The 15692-nt window shown below is 35.0% G+C and overlaps 1 protein-coding gene across 2 annotated transcripts in view; it reads left to right on the top strand.

The window, feature by feature from the left end:
- The window catches only part of LOC111369353 (microtubule-associated protein 70-4-like), a 30380-nt gene extending 26829 nt beyond the window's left edge, over positions 1-3551 (top strand). The window contains exons 1-6 of one of the 2 annotated variants that reach the window (XM_022990837.1): positions 82-211; positions 569-931; positions 1097-1182; positions 2854-2919; positions 2991-3161; positions 3251-3551. In XM_022990837.1, coding sequence (XP_022846605.1) covers positions 670-931; positions 1097-1182; positions 2854-2919; positions 2991-3161; positions 3251-3418 — 753 coding nt within the window. In that variant the 5' untranslated portion in view covers positions 82-211; positions 569-669 and the 3' untranslated portion in view covers positions 3419-3551. Of the gene's footprint in view, positions 1-81; positions 212-568; positions 932-1096; positions 1183-2853; positions 2920-2990; positions 3162-3250 lie in introns of those variants that run through there. The other variant, XM_022990838.1, reaches the window with a different exon arrangement.
- The last annotated feature ends 12141 nt before the right edge of the window (positions 3552-15692 follow it).

The following is a 15692-nucleotide window of genomic DNA, read 5'->3' on the forward strand; positions in this document are numbered from 1 at the left end:
ATTTCTAGGGGAGGAGCCCTCCGGTGGAAATATACACCAATTTCAACTTCACCAATCCAAAAAAAAAAAAAAAAAAAATACACAAAAAATTCATCCATCTTCTCTCACACACTGACACTCAGAGTTCTTTCTCTCTCTTCACCCCATGAATGTGCACCGCGCTCAACTATTTCAAATCTACCCTTGATCTTTTCCTGGATTTCGCTTATTTGTATGTAATTTCAAAGTCTTTTTGGTAAATTATAGGGTTTCTTTTGTCCTTTCCTATTCTGCACACCCTGTCTCGCTGTTTCTATGAAGCGCTATTATGAATTATCTGGACAAATCGCACACAGTTGATAAGCTCAGAAACACATTTCTCTCTCACGCAGAGATTCTTTTTTTTTTTTTCTCTTCTTGCTCTAGAGAGAGAAACAAACACGAGCACTCATTTGCATTCAAATTAGTTCTCTCTAGTCTCTTTATTATCTTCACTAAAAATATATTACACAATGCATTTTTGAATAATCTCTCTGGAATTTTCTCACTACTTATAATTGTTTATATAATTAATACGCTGTCTATGCAGTGATTTCTCTGCGAGGTGCTTGTATAAATGCACATACTGGAGGAATAGATTTGGGCGTTTTGTGTATTTGATGTGCGAGAGAAAAAGCCGATAGATCGGATATGGCGGAATTTTCCGGCGAGGGAAGTGTTAGCTGGACGCCGGAGCTGAGTTCCGGCGAGGCAAACGATAATGAGCGGCCAAGTGAGGCTCCGCAGGCGACTCCCTTGACGATGTCCGCGTCGTTCAGGGAAGGAGGCAGGAGCTCGTCGCGGAGGAGAGCGGCGGTCCGGCCAAGTTTAGATGCCGATGAGTTCTTTAATCTGCTCCACGGGTCGGATCCTGTGAAGCTGGAGCTCAATCGCCTCGAAAATGAAGTCAGAGGTCAGTCCACCCCAACTGGATCCGTTAGATTTATGTTGTGGTCTGATTTAAAATTCCGTTGTTTCAGCTGTATCATGTTTTTCAAAAAAAATTGAACATATATTTTTGTGGAAAAAAAAACCTGACTTGAACATGGCATTTTGCTTTTCGGTTTGTGATTTGTAGATAAGGATAGGGAATTGGGGGAAGCACAATCTCAGATCAAAGCTTTGAGGTTGTCAGAGCGTCTTCGTGAAAAAGCTGTTGAAGAGGTTCCATTTAATTCCCTATGTTTCCTTTCGAAATTACATTTCACAGTGTCGTTGTTTTCTGGTCTAGAAATTGTTAATAATGCTTGTCTAGTCTTGAGTTGAGTTAATTACTCTATGTCAAAGCTTAGGAGGTTAGAGACCTTACACATTTATTTATTTAATAGCTGTTGTCACCGTGCCATCTAATGGGCATGCCGGATTCATATTTTCATTAAATGCCTGACATGTGGCGTGAGAGGAAAGACCTGGCTCTTGCACCGTGTTAACCGACTCATTAAAAGCTTAAGAGCTTAAATGGTTAGAGAGGGATTTTTATTTATTTAAATGTTTTGTTCAACTACACGATGTATGGAATTGGGAATGTAAGACATGGTAATAAGCCAGGTTGGCAAGTTTTGAATTTATTTTGGTGACAATGTAAAGAGTTTGAATATATTATGTGAAGAATTTGATTAGGACTTCAGCTTCTAACCTCGGTGTCCTGGGGTTGTGGGACTTTGTTTCTTGAAAATTGGACCTTATTAGCAATAAATATAGTTTCTAGTGACAATGGAATCAGAAAAAGGATTCCCCTTGCTTTGACTTGGACCCCCTCTTTCTTACCTACTTGAGTAGTAGCAAACTAGTCGAAAAAATGTTTTTCCATTTGCTCTCGTTTCAAGTTCCAAAGAGAGGGTAACTATTTCGAACTCGATTCTTATATTTTGTCACTGCAATTCAGTGTTCACTTAATTTTGGCTTTTGAAGTGTCCACTTTAAGTTGTGATATTTTCAGTAAAATTCAGTTTCTTTTAGTTGATTTTTCTTAAATAACACTTTCCGCCATACCTGGCTGTTGCTCCCTGGGCAGATCCGTTTTCGAAAGCATCTGGCTCAGGGTTTTTAAAATTGTCCATGTTCCCCATTTCTGCTAGGAAAAACAATTTTTAGCTTTTGTCTTTTTCTCAATGACCTTATTATCATTCTGCATGCCAAAGTGCTGTGGAAGATTTTTGTGATTTCATTCCAATTCTAGCGTTTTAATGATTGAATGTTGAGTTTTATTGAATGTGTTACGCTGTCAATTTTGGCAATTAATGTCCTTTGGCAGTGGCAAAGGTATAATTGATTTAGCTAAATGTTGGCCATATTGTAAAGTTCAATGCTGCATCTAAAACCTGGTTTGGTACCCAATAAAATTACAATTCATCTTTCTCTCTTCTTATCAACCACACATTCTCCAATAAAATAATATTACATGTAAACCATTGCTTCTTTTTTAACTACACAATATTAAAAAAAAAAAAAAATACTATTTCAAAAATTATAATCCCAAAGAATGTGGGCCAAATGGAAACTAAATTATTGAATTCCTAACTTTACTCATTAGACTGAGGTCAGTCCCCAATGATAATCATCTTCCACTCCCAAGTCCCAGCCCACTCGAAAAAAGTAAAAGTAAAATAAGTAAGTTAACTCCAAGTAAAACTAAGAAACTTTAAAATTTGCGTTCTTTTCTCGTAAATAATTATTTTTACAGTATTCCAGATATTTTAACTGGGTTTGTTTTCATGAAGTTAGTCGATGCAGTATTTTTCTTTTTCCTGGCATCTATGTCTCTCCCTGATTGTTGAGATGTATGAGGCTGTTGGTGTGAATTTTGAGTTAAATTAACCTGCCATTTAAATGCAGCTCACTGAAGAATTGGCAAAGGTGGAGGAGAAGCTCAAGTTAACAGAATCTCTTCTAGAAAGCAAGGTACCTTACATCCTTTGCCTTTTCAATTTATAATTACAATAAATGTGATTATGATCATTTTCTTGCTGCAGAATCTTGAAATCAAGAGAATCAACGATGAGAAGAAGGCCTCCATGGCAGCTCAGTTTGCAGCAGAAGCCACTCTTCGAAGAGTTCACGCTGCTCAAAAGGATGATGACATGCCTCCAATTGAAGCCATACTGGCTCCCTTGGAGGCTGAGCTCAAGCTTGCTCGACAGGAGGTTTCTGCTCGTGCTTGTTTTATCTTTGGACTTGTGCTTATTTTTCATATCGTAATTTTCTTAAATACTTTTTCCTTCCTTCTTTTCAGATTGCTAAGCTTCAAGATGATAACAAGGCTCTGGATCGGCTCACCAAATCAAAAGAGGCAGCTTTACTTGAAGCAGAGAGAACTGTGCAGGTGGCATTGGCAAAGGCTTCTATGGTGGATGATCTCCAGAACAAGAACCAAGAGTTGATGAAACAGATAGAAATTTGAAAACTCATTGAAGAATTTTGCACTGAATCAATTTGTAACTTACAAATTAATAAGACGGCCATTAATTGCTTTGCATTCTTGAATTATTTCATCTTCAGCCAGAAGCTCTTCCAGTGTAAAATTTTCCTTGTCTAAAATGGTCTCCACCTGCAATGGAAATGTTATTAGAGAAAGGACCAACATTTTTTACTCAAACGTTTGACATTATCCAACCTTTTTTACTCAACAATTTGAACAGGAAAAGTTGAACATTGTAAGTATGTGAAATGTTGAAACATCTAGGAGACATGACCTCATAGAAAATAAAAAAGGCTAGCGAGGTTATATCCCTCAGCATATAACCTAGAGCAATATGAACAAGCGTGACATGGAAGAGCAGGTAAACATGCATAACTTGAAAATTACAACTCGGTCCTCGGGTGGGCCAGATCCCTAACAAACGTGTGATCAAGACACTAGAAACATGTGAGAAGATTATTATTCTCCAATTTAATAAATTAACTCAAGGTTCTAAATATTTTATCTAGAAAAGGGCTTCTAATAACCAAACACACTTCTCTTAATGGCACGGGTACTGTTCCATTGCTTGCCCATCCACCCAATAATCCATTACAGCCCAAGATTCAACTATCTAGAAACAACTATGCATGACTCGTAATGATTGGGTAACAAACTAATATATAATCACTCAGGCACAGCATAGTAGCGAATACGAAATGCAATTATATAAAGCCCCTTATCTTCTTCACGCTTCAAGACCTACAGTATTTCCCATACTTCTACACTCACCAAACTCCAGAAAATGAAGATAACTGGGCATCATACCCGGTGCCCGCAAACACATCCATTACTGGGATACATATTAGCAATTATAAACAAAACATAACATATTCTGAACACAAAATTAAAAGCACGTACTGGAAATGTAGTGGAGATTCGAGCCAAAGGCCAAAACATGTTGAATTTTGAAGGGTGATGACACGCTTCTAGACTCAGACTCCGATCCGTCAACTAAAAATCTTAGCTTATCTAGCCAGCGTCTGCAACAACTTGTATCAACGATCTTCAGTCAAAACAAGCAGGGGCAGAGCCACCTGAGGTCTAGTGGGGGCAGTTGTCCCCACTGGATTTTGGTCATGGGTATTTCACCTATTACACTTGAGAGAGGCGGTCGGTTTTAAAGGAAAGGCGAAAACCATAAACAACTATATCAAAAAGTCAAGAGAGATGGTCGAGAAAATTACTATGCGTAAGGAATATTACCATAAAAAACAATAAATTTTTTTTTTTTTTTGGGAGCAGGGGGAGGCGGAGGGGGCGGGGGATCCAAGGAGCCAGAAGAAGAGAGTAGCAATAAGGCGGGCTGGAATCTTAGATCGAGGTTGGTTGAAATTAAATCATTCACAACCATCAAATCGAGTGCGAAACCGGTATATTAATGTCCCAATAGATTTAAATCATGATTTTACAAAAAAAAAAAATCTGATATTACAGTCTGCTTCCTCGGAGAAATCACTGCAACACGAGATAAAATTGGGGCTAAGATGGTGATGAACGATGAACAAATCCACCCTATTTCCCTCTACTTCACAGTATATAGTTCCAAATTTTTAGTGCAATACCAATGAGAAAACCCATAACCGCTGTCTACTGCTCTCTTGATAAGAATTAAAACAGGCCTGGTTGGATATTCTTGTGGATTAAAAAAAGAAGATGTCCTTTTACACATCCATCAACTTGAACGTTAATTTCGTCGCTTTTCATTTTCACGTACAGTTAAACAAATATTGACAATATTGTTTTTTAAGGAACATCGAGAAATCCGATCAGAAATTTGAAGGAAAATAATATTATGAATAATAATTTTTTAGAATATATAAATAAAAAATTTTGAATTTAATGTATAATTAAAAATGAGCATGAGAATTAAAAAAAATTATTTCAAAGAAAGTCAAATAGGGAATAAATAAAAAGAATAGTCTTCTCTTTCTCCGCCAACCTAGTATGCTCCTAAGACAAAATGCTAGACTTCGCCTATGTATACGTGTTATAATAACATAGCTATTTGAGACAGAATTTAGGTTGTGGGCCTTATTTTATGGATAACTGGATTTTATAATGGTGATTTTTTCGAGAAAGTATATAGTTAGAAAATCGAATTTTTGACGTTTAATATTATTTTATTGAAAGAATGTATAATTAGAAATAAGTTCAAAGAAAAATGAGCTTATAAAAAAAATGGGGCTTAATATAAACCTTATGAGTATATCAACCGTGATTATGCTAGTTCACTCAAAATATTTCAAAACATTCGTTGGGAAAATAATTTTGAATGACGAGGTAAGAAATATTGGGATAGAAATGAGTTTTGGAAATATGAGATTCATACATACAAGAGAGTCCATCTCTATTGTAGGGATTAAAGAGAGGAAAATAATTTGTGTAAGCAAAGGATATAGAAGATAAGATAATAATTCAATACGCTCTAGTATAATAAAGAATTCATTTTTAGTACGAGTATTAGATAGAGAATATATAGATAGAATTATTTTAAACATACAATCTTAATCTCAAAATAGGTATTCAATTTAAACCTTAAATATCCTTGCAATTTATAAGTTAATTTCATAAAAATTCAATTTTTGTGTATTTTATAGGTTATGTTTAGGGATTACAAGTGGGCCGAGCAGCTCGTTGGCTCGCCCTCTCAACTCGTGAAAATGGCGCTCGTAAAAATATGAGCACGAGCACGAGCCGAGTGGGCCGGAGCGTTGTGCGAGCCGTTCGTGGGAAACCAGCTGGCTCGTGGCTCATCAATTTAAAGTAAAAAAGTGACCGTTTCGGTCACCGAACTTTTTCAGTGACCGTTTTGGTCAATGAACTTCTTTTTTTTTTATTTTTTTTATTTTTCTCATTTCTATAAATAGTCCCATTAACCCCCAATTTTTTTCATCTCAATTCTCAACTCTTTTTCTATCAAGTCTCAGCTTTCTTGTGCAAAAAAGCTTCTATTATTTAGTCAATTATCTACAATCATACAATATTAATTTTTTTTTTTTTTTTACAGTTTATTCAGTTTCAATTTCAATTCATCCAATTCTCATTTCTCACTACATTTAGAGTGTGTTTGATTGACATGAAAAATGTTACCTAGAAATGAAAATGTTTTCCTTCTTTTGTGGAAAATAAAAACCACCTCCACCCAAGGAAAATATTTTCCTTAAAAATAAGGAAAATTAGTCATGTTTTTAAAAGTGAAAAATATTTTCACTGGAAGAGGATAGGAATCAAACATTTAAAGTAGAAATTTGGATGAAAAATTGATATTTTTGTAAAAAATAAATGTAATTAAACACACCCTTAATGATTTATTGGTAAAATGATTTTCACTTCAAGATTTCGACATGTATAGCGTGTTTTGTAGTGTCTTTTTCATCTAATACTGCGTACCAAAATCAGAGTACAAATCTATAGTTTTTAAAATTATTTAATGATTTCTTGGTAAATGATATTCGCTTCAAGATTTCAACACGTATAGAACATTAGTTAGTGTCTTTTCCTCGTCTAATATTGCATATCAAAACCCGAGTACAAATTGTAGAGCTGATGTAAATACGGTAACGGAATTGCAAAAGTGCTATAGATACAGCCTCAAAAAAGGGTAAAAAAACAAGGTGGACATGCGTTAAACATAACTGGGAATTTTGAAAAAAAATCAATCAATTTTTGTCAAATTAGTCTGTCCTTTGATTCACTTTTTTTTAGCCCGTCTAACTGGCTTTATTCAAGGAACAGTTAAGGATTACCCCCCCCCTCACATTGGGGGCGGGGCCCGCACACAATAAATGCGTGGGACGTGTAAATGCCCGAGTACATGTAGGCGCGGGACCCGCCCCCATATGAGGGACGTGTAAACATCGGAGTACATGTAGCAAATTCCAATGGTTAATTAGGCTGCTATATCTTCCTGACAAGTGCTTCCCAAGGCTGTGTTATAAATTCACGATCTGTGAATGTCATCCAGTTGTCTTTATTCCTTAATCTGGTCAAAGTATTCTTCCTTGTACCGCTTTATCTTTGTCAGATTACTGTACTTTCCTCACATGGTTGCATGTGCTTGAGAACTTCTGCCTTAGGTAGGACATTTCTTAGAATGTAAAGCAAGAAAAGTTGTAAATGGCAAAAAGGACCGGTTCCTTGGCAACTTGGCAAGTTGGCATGCCCCAAACTAACAGCATCAATACCAGGGAAAAATACACATCGGGGCTGGGACGAAGCAGACGCTACAAGCGAGAAATGAGGTCCCCTTATTGGTCTGTGCTATAATAGGGTCACTGTTCTAAAAGGCGTGCATTGACGACGTCTAGATGTTGCCAATGCGCGATCACGATGAAAACGTCAAGCCAAGTAGCTTGACGCCTTATTTAGCAATCAACAACAATCGTTGACCGTTAATGCGCGCCTAGGCGCAATTATGTGCACCTAGATGAGTATACTTTTTTTTTTCTTTTTTTTTTAATTGAAACTTAAATGTTGATTTTTTTTTTTATTTCGTCAGTTCTAAATGCAGTTTGAAGCTTTGAACAAAGGGAATCTCTCAAAAATTCTTATTTATTTACTATTTAATATTTACATTCGGAACTTATCTTTTTGTTTAAAACTTTGGAACAATATATAAATTTCTTATAAATTTGTTTTAGATGTTTGGTAGGTATTTATTTTTAATTATTAAATGATCTTTTGATTAATTAAAAATTAAAATAATATTAAAATAAGAAAATATCTTTTTACGCTTTTTTACTTCTATGCCTCGCCTAACCCATAGTTTGGCCTCTACGCATTGCCATATATTACGCCTTTTAAAACACTGAATAGGGTGGCATTTTCTTCGTTGATATTATTTGTGTTTGCTCATTTACCCTTCCAAATAGATTGAAGATCCAAGTTGTCTATGAGCCCGTTTGGTAAGAATTTTGGTGAAAAGTCAAAAGCTACTTGTTCAGAAACTGCATTTTGAATCTATATTTGATAATTATTCCTTAGTGCTACTATAAGAAGTCCCCTTATGGGTCTTTGCTTCTGATCTGGTTGACTCCGACTTTAGAAGATGCAATTATTCATTGGATAAATATATATCTATAAATTTTGGTGTACAAAATCTTTCACTCACTCTCACATATGTGCGGATCCCAGGTGCATTTTAAAAATGATGGTTTGTGGTCCTCACCCTTTATTGTGAGTAGTGAGTAAACCATTTTGTAAAAAATGTGAGTGCATGTAAACTTGTCCTTATTTATTTATAGGCATTCAGAAAGAAAAGCACGATAATTACAACAGAAGATCTGGGCTCGTATAAAATTAAAAAATTTGAAAGGATTAAACTAATTCTACATTTTGAGGGATTAACGAGTACTATCTACTTATTCATCATTAAATTATATATATATATATATATATATATATATATTATTTATTTATTTATTTTATATAAACACTTCCTAAACATTCTCTACGATTGTGGGTACTATGGAAATTAGGGTTTATTCTAGTTGTGTGTCACATTGTTAACACTTAATTGTTATGCTCTCTATACAAATCAATACCGGAGTAAGTTTTACCTAATCAATAATAGGTATTTAGAATTGAAAGGTTTCGAGAATGAAAAATGCTACAAAAATAGGGGAACACATGTTGAAAAATGAATGGATAGTTTGAATTTTTTATTAAAAAAAATTACAATCAAATACTGCCAACTCAGTTTATTTACACTTCCCCTATTTTTAACCCCCTTCAGCCATCATTATTCTTCGGGAATGCTTCATTGGGATTGGACAACTTTAATTTGACTCTTTTAATAGAAGACGAGTTAAATGAAGTCATCCAATCGAAAATAGTGGCTGCAACTGCAGATGTGAAAAAATGGAAATAATTACTCTCCTGTTGTGAGCTTAAAATCACTTTCGCTCGCTTTATAAGTGAATTTAAAGGTACATTTTACTTAATAATACCAATTAGTATTAGAGAAGACACGTTTCTTAGGATGATCTTTCCGGATGTTTAAGAACTAGGACGAGGTCGAGGTTTTTGGTAGTTGTACTAAAGATTGGAAAGGTTTCTGGTATTCGATGGTTCGTTATTATTGGCAATGGAATGAAACTTGTCTTTTATTTACCTTTTTTTATTCACACACTTTTAAGTTGGGGTCAACGTATTTCGTCAGAGAGAATATTACTTTTCTTTCTATTCATAACATAAAAACTTGGGGATATTATCAATTTGGGAGGTCTAAATTTCTTCAATTAAAACTACACACAATTCATTTCGTGCAAGATGAATGGAATATTGGACAAGAAGGTAGTGCACACAAATGGAGTTATGGTTGTGAAGGATAAAAAATCCCATATAATATCAAAATTATTATAATCAACGTATAATTGGGTTACTATTTTTATTAATGTTGATTTTTAAGAGTATTTTTATAATATTAGAGTCTATTAAATTTCAACAAGCAATTTGATTCAATTAAACTCTTATTTGTCTTTCTTTAAATTAAAACTATTTATTTCTTACACTTATTTTCAACCTTATATTCACAAAATACAATATTCTGCACGTAAGTTCAAAATTTTTTATTACTCTTAATCACACATTCTCCAAAAAATCACAATTTGAAACATCCTTTTTCCCCAGTTTCTTTTTATAATGGTCATCAAACAGGGGCTAAGACTCATGAGCACATGAATTTCTTGTAGTGGTATGTTAAGGAATAAATTTTATATCAATTAAATACTAAAATATAGACTAACATATAATATCTTGAGTTATTTCTCTTAATAAAATTGACATTCTAAAATGGAATATCAAACATAAAATATAGATAATCAGCATATAAAAGTTTAAAATACTCTATGAAATGTTGCTATTTTAAGATGAAATTTCAAATCTTAATAAGTTGTTATGAAGGAATGAATCATATATCAATTAGATACTGAAATATAGACTAATATAAAGCAGTATGGACTATTCTTCTTAGTAAGTTAAGAACATTCTCTTCACATAAAAGCATTTTCAAAAGACTCTCTATTTTTAAAAAGCATATTTTGCAGTTTAGATAATGTCTATAAATTTATTGAGTAAAAAATTTTAAATACTCCAATAATCTCTTTATCTTTTAATTTTACTTTTTCAATATGTATTTATTATTATTGGAGCCGCTATTTACATTCACCGTTATAAATTTTATCTCACTCTATATCTATTCTTATTAAAATTTTAAAATTTTTAAAAAGTTTTCTTTTCATCCACATCACATTTCAATATTGTCCTTATTAAATTCATTTATTTTGACACTATACATCCATACCTTTTTGTGTATATATATATATATACACATCCACACCATTTTCATATATTTATCTCATCATTTTAATATATCTACCATATCATGGTTTCTTCATAATCCGTTAATATTTTCAATCATTGCCATCAATATGAACTGTCATTTTTTTTAAATTTTTCTGATAATCCGAGCAGATTAGTCACCATTGTTTTAAATTTGAGAAAATTAAGAAAAAAATTCAACAGAAAACTCAAATTATTGTTTTGATAATTCTAGCAGAAAAGATGGCCATCAATATTTTCAATTCAAGAAAATCAAGAAAATAAAAAAGATATTCTCAATAGAAAACTCAAATAATTCGAAATGTAACTTATACTATTTGAATTAAGAATATTTCACATACTAAATCTTTAAAATCACAATAAAATGTAATCCTTACTTTTTCAAACTATTGTTCATATATTTCTATGTATGTATATATTTACTCTAATGGTGTCTTTTCCATTGCTATTTTGATTTTAGGTGAAAATTGATATTTTACGAATATTACTATGTTATAGAAATATCAAAAATAAATATTATTGGATGAATTTAAAATGATGTATTTTTATTAAATTTTATTTATGTTATATATATATATGGTGGATGTAAATAATGAATCCCTTATTATTTCCGGTCTTTTATTTTATCAACTTCCCTTTAAGTTATTATATTATATATGCTCATTTTTTTGTATAAATTATTTAATTGGGTCAATATATTGTGTTGATAATTGAAAGATTGTGAATACATTTAATTATTGAGAGAGGAGTTGACTTTTCAAATTTAGAGAGTCAAACTCACTCTTTATTTTAAAATATTAATTTGAAGAGTATATTATAACATAATTTTAAGCGCCGTCTCTTTAAAATATAGAACATTTCATTTAAAAAGCATCTTGAAAATGCACTTGACATATGTTCGCATTCCTTTTTAATTGTTAAAATTATAAGTTGGTAGAAATGAATGTGTATAAGTGGACAATATTTATAAATTTTATGAAGGAAAATTCTACTTGTACGTAATTACTGTACATAATGATGTCCATAATATGATGTGACAATCATCCGATTGTTAATGTGTAAGTGTGAGATTTGAATTAAAGGTTAAATCCAGTGCTATGTGTAATTATAATTATCACTATGTAGATAATTATGTATATGTAGCACTTTCCTTTTACGAAATGTATAGTTAAATTTGATATTTAATTTTGAAAAGTAACCTTTCAACAACTAAAAAAACCCAAACAAGGGCCTAATCTCGAGTTCTCGACATGCCAAAGCATTTTCAAAAAACGTTAAAAGGAACGGTAGTGTTTCGCACAGGTAGTCGCTAACAATTAAAAAGGGATCAGACAATTGTGTAAGAAGCGGACCTCTTGAGACAAAGTCCCAAAAAGGGGTGTTTCATTGGCGATGATTTACAATTGGAAATAGACCGGATGCCTCCAAAGGGTGTAAGCACATGAGTACTAAAAGAAGTGTTTTAAGTTTAAACTAAGAAATCGAAATTACATATTCTCTGTTTAAAAGTGTTTGATTCGTCCTTTTTTCTCTATGTCTCTTCTTCCTTTTATATTCCTTTGATGACTTCTTCATGACAAACCACTTGGAAACTGCTTGATTGCCGTGTAACTACCCACTTTTTTTATGGTGGCTAACTTGTCGTGGAACTGCCGTCTCTAACTGTTGTCATTACTCCTTGTCGTTCAACTGGGCTCCTTGAATCGTGGAATGTGATAAGATCACTCAATAACTGCTATTCTGGATAACCATAATGTTTTATGTTTGCTAAGATCCTGGGCGATTCAAAGGTTTGGGCAAGAACGGGGTCATCGCTCTGGGCGACCGCAAGGTACTCCATTCGCTCAGATTCTGGGCGTCTTGCAAGTTTGGGCGATGATGTTACCATGTTCGTTGGTTTTCACCGCATTCATCAATAATCCTGTTTGGACCTTTATTCTGGATTCCCCAATTGGGCTTCACCCTGTGGGCTATTTGATTTAGGCTGCACTTTTAGTGTGTCAACAATTACCCCCCAATATGGCAGAATTAATATCAATTATTAATCTTTGCCATATTCACTTTGTATTTCCAGCAATATTTGAAATTCCCAAGAATTTCAATCATTATTTCCTTCTACAGCCTGAAAAGGTGCAACATTACAAACCCTTATAAACCCAAAAGACACGCCATTTCATCGCACCACTAAACCACGTCTCTATATTTCGTGCTTCCTCCTCGCTATTTTACTGTTCATCTTCTTACTTCTCTGCTACGTTTCTCAGGCAAACCTTAACGAAATTATACTTTGTTCCCAATGGCGACTTCACAAACTCAATCTGATGATTCTTTTAGTTTCGAAGATTTTCAGAAAATCCTTACTAGGCCGTATGTAAATCCAAACTTCCTTGCACAAGCTAATTCTGACCTCAATGAATTCTACCTGGGTCCATCGTTCAATAATACTGAAGCTGTTGGACAAGTGGCGGTGGGCCAGCTGTTCTCTTGCACTCAAGGTCCTCCGTTCCTGAACTCTCTACCATTGAGGCCGATTCGCGAAAAAAGTATTCGCACTTGGCCCAAAGCTAATGTTATTTTTCGTAGATGGCATGCACGTCTTGTGAATCATGGCCCTACCAAGGCGATTTTTGATCATGCTAGGATTTTAGACTTATTAGAAATCACTATTCAACCCCCAATTTTTGACCCAGTGCTTTTTCTTATTACTTTGAGTTTTTGGTCTTCTGAATATAACACCTTTGTTTTCCCTCTTGGTCCCATGTCTATTACTTTAAGTGACGTTGGAGCCCTAGTAAATCTTCCGCCTTTGGGCAATACCATCTTTTCTGGTATCTTGATTTCCGGTGTTGCCCCGAAATTTGACAAGAAACTTACTGAGTCCTATTCAAGCCTGCAAGGCTTTTATAATCATTCAAGCGCTGAACCTTCCCATGCTGAGCGTGTGACCTTTCTTCAGATTTGGCTCTGTAATATATTCTCTGCGTGCCAAGTATGAAACCTTCTATGAGCTACTTACCCAGAGCGCATGAATTGGCGCGTGGTAGACCTTTGAACTTATGTTCCTTCTTTTTAGCTGCTCTTTATAGAGTCACGACTTCCCTTCAATTTCAACTGAAGAATGGTGCATCTCTCACTGGCAGTGGGCCCCTTTGGTTCACTCAACTGTGATTGAGAGCATACTTTCCACCACTTTGTGTTCCATCTATTTCCCTTCGTTCTGCTAGCTGCTATGGGCTAGCCATTGATCCACTGAACCTTGTAAATTTGTCCAGTAGGGATATATTTTCATTCTTTTATACCTTAAATTCGATTCCTTCCTTCTTTCATTTTCCTGCTCACTTGACTCCAGATTATGTGCAACCTCCATCTACCCTAGACAGTGCAAGTGCCTCTCTGCTTATTTGGGTTCAGTTTTTGATTGTGAGGGAATTGTTCTACGATATCTTAACTGGAACCAATGCCAAAGCTAGGGTTGAAATATATGCTCCCCAATTTTTTGCTCACCAACTTGATTTTGGCCAAACTTGGTCTGTTCTTCCTTGCTACTCCAAAAATTTGACAGACCGCTTTCACACTATTAATAAGGCAGAGGCACAAGTTATAGATGCTCACAACATTCTTTTGACGAGCAAATTTTCATTAGCCCCTTTCAATTCTAGCTGTGCAGTCCATCCTTTTTTTGAACAGCTTTGGCCATCAGTAAAACGCTGATTTTTTGCAACTGATGCTAATCGTGCCTTTCATTTATTGGACCAGTCAGGCACTCCCCCTACTTCTCCTATTTTGGTCACCCATGTGTCCATTAGGAATCCTTCCTCCCCTGCTCGTGCTAAACATTCTATCCATCCATCCGCTTCTCTTCCTGCCAAGGCTACTGAGCTAAAGGTGCCTTAAACCACGAACGGCCAGCTTCAGCATCTCCCATTTTGTAGGACGATAATGATGATGATGATGATGACGCTCCTTTCATCCTTAGGAGAAAGGTAATTGAATTTTTTTATTCACAAACATACTTTTCTATGTACTAATAGTTTACCTGAATTTCTCAGAAAAGTTCAGCCTCTCCTTTGAAGGCTTTGATTTTGGCAGCTCCTGCTCCATCATCTTCTGCTAAAGCTGCTTCGTCCAAATCAGCTGATGAAGGGATTATGCTTAAAGAGAAACCCTTAGTCCCGGAACCTTCATCACAACCAGTAGAAGGGCCACCTTCTTCCCAGGGTGCCGACCTCCCAAACGTCGAACCAGAAGGTAATACATATTTTGACGTTTTACCTTTCCTTGTGCTACTGGTTTCTGATTTGTTGCTTCTTGAATTATGCAGAGACACCCATGGGCCTGTCCATTGTGGCAGAGTCTTCTCGCCCAGATAAGGGAAAGTCCCCACAGGTGGTGGAGCTAACTGGTGATATGCCTAAACTTCCCAAGATTGCTGATGAGGTAACCTTTTGCTTCACTTTCATTTTCGCTTCGTTTATTCTAGTGGAAGTCCTCAATGTTGCCATTTTCCTTTGCAAGGTGCTGATGACATTGTGCGTTCCATCTAGGACTTGTTTACTTCCTGAGGGCAAGTCAAGACGTCTCACCCTACTTCAACCAGTCATCCTTCTGCTTCTTCAGAGGAAAATATAAAATTTCTCAAGCAGTCGATCTTTGAGTATGTGTCCTTTATGGACAAGGATATCGGCCAGGCTAGTGCTACTAAACATAATGATAAGCTTGAACTATTGAGTGCGAAATTGGCGCAAGCACTTACACTTCTGTCGCTCAATGTTTCTGTTGACTTTAAAGCGACGTTGAAGGTTGTTCACTCTGACATCCTCTCCTTGCTAGCCAAAAATGTTGAACTAAAGTCTAGGAGTACTCAATATCTTCG

Source organism: Olea europaea, chromosome 20, assembly GCF_002742605.1.
Source record: "Olea europaea var. sylvestris chromosome 20, O_europaea_v1, whole genome shotgun sequence".
Lineage (NCBI taxonomy): Eukaryota > Viridiplantae > Streptophyta > Magnoliopsida > Lamiales > Oleaceae > Olea > Olea europaea.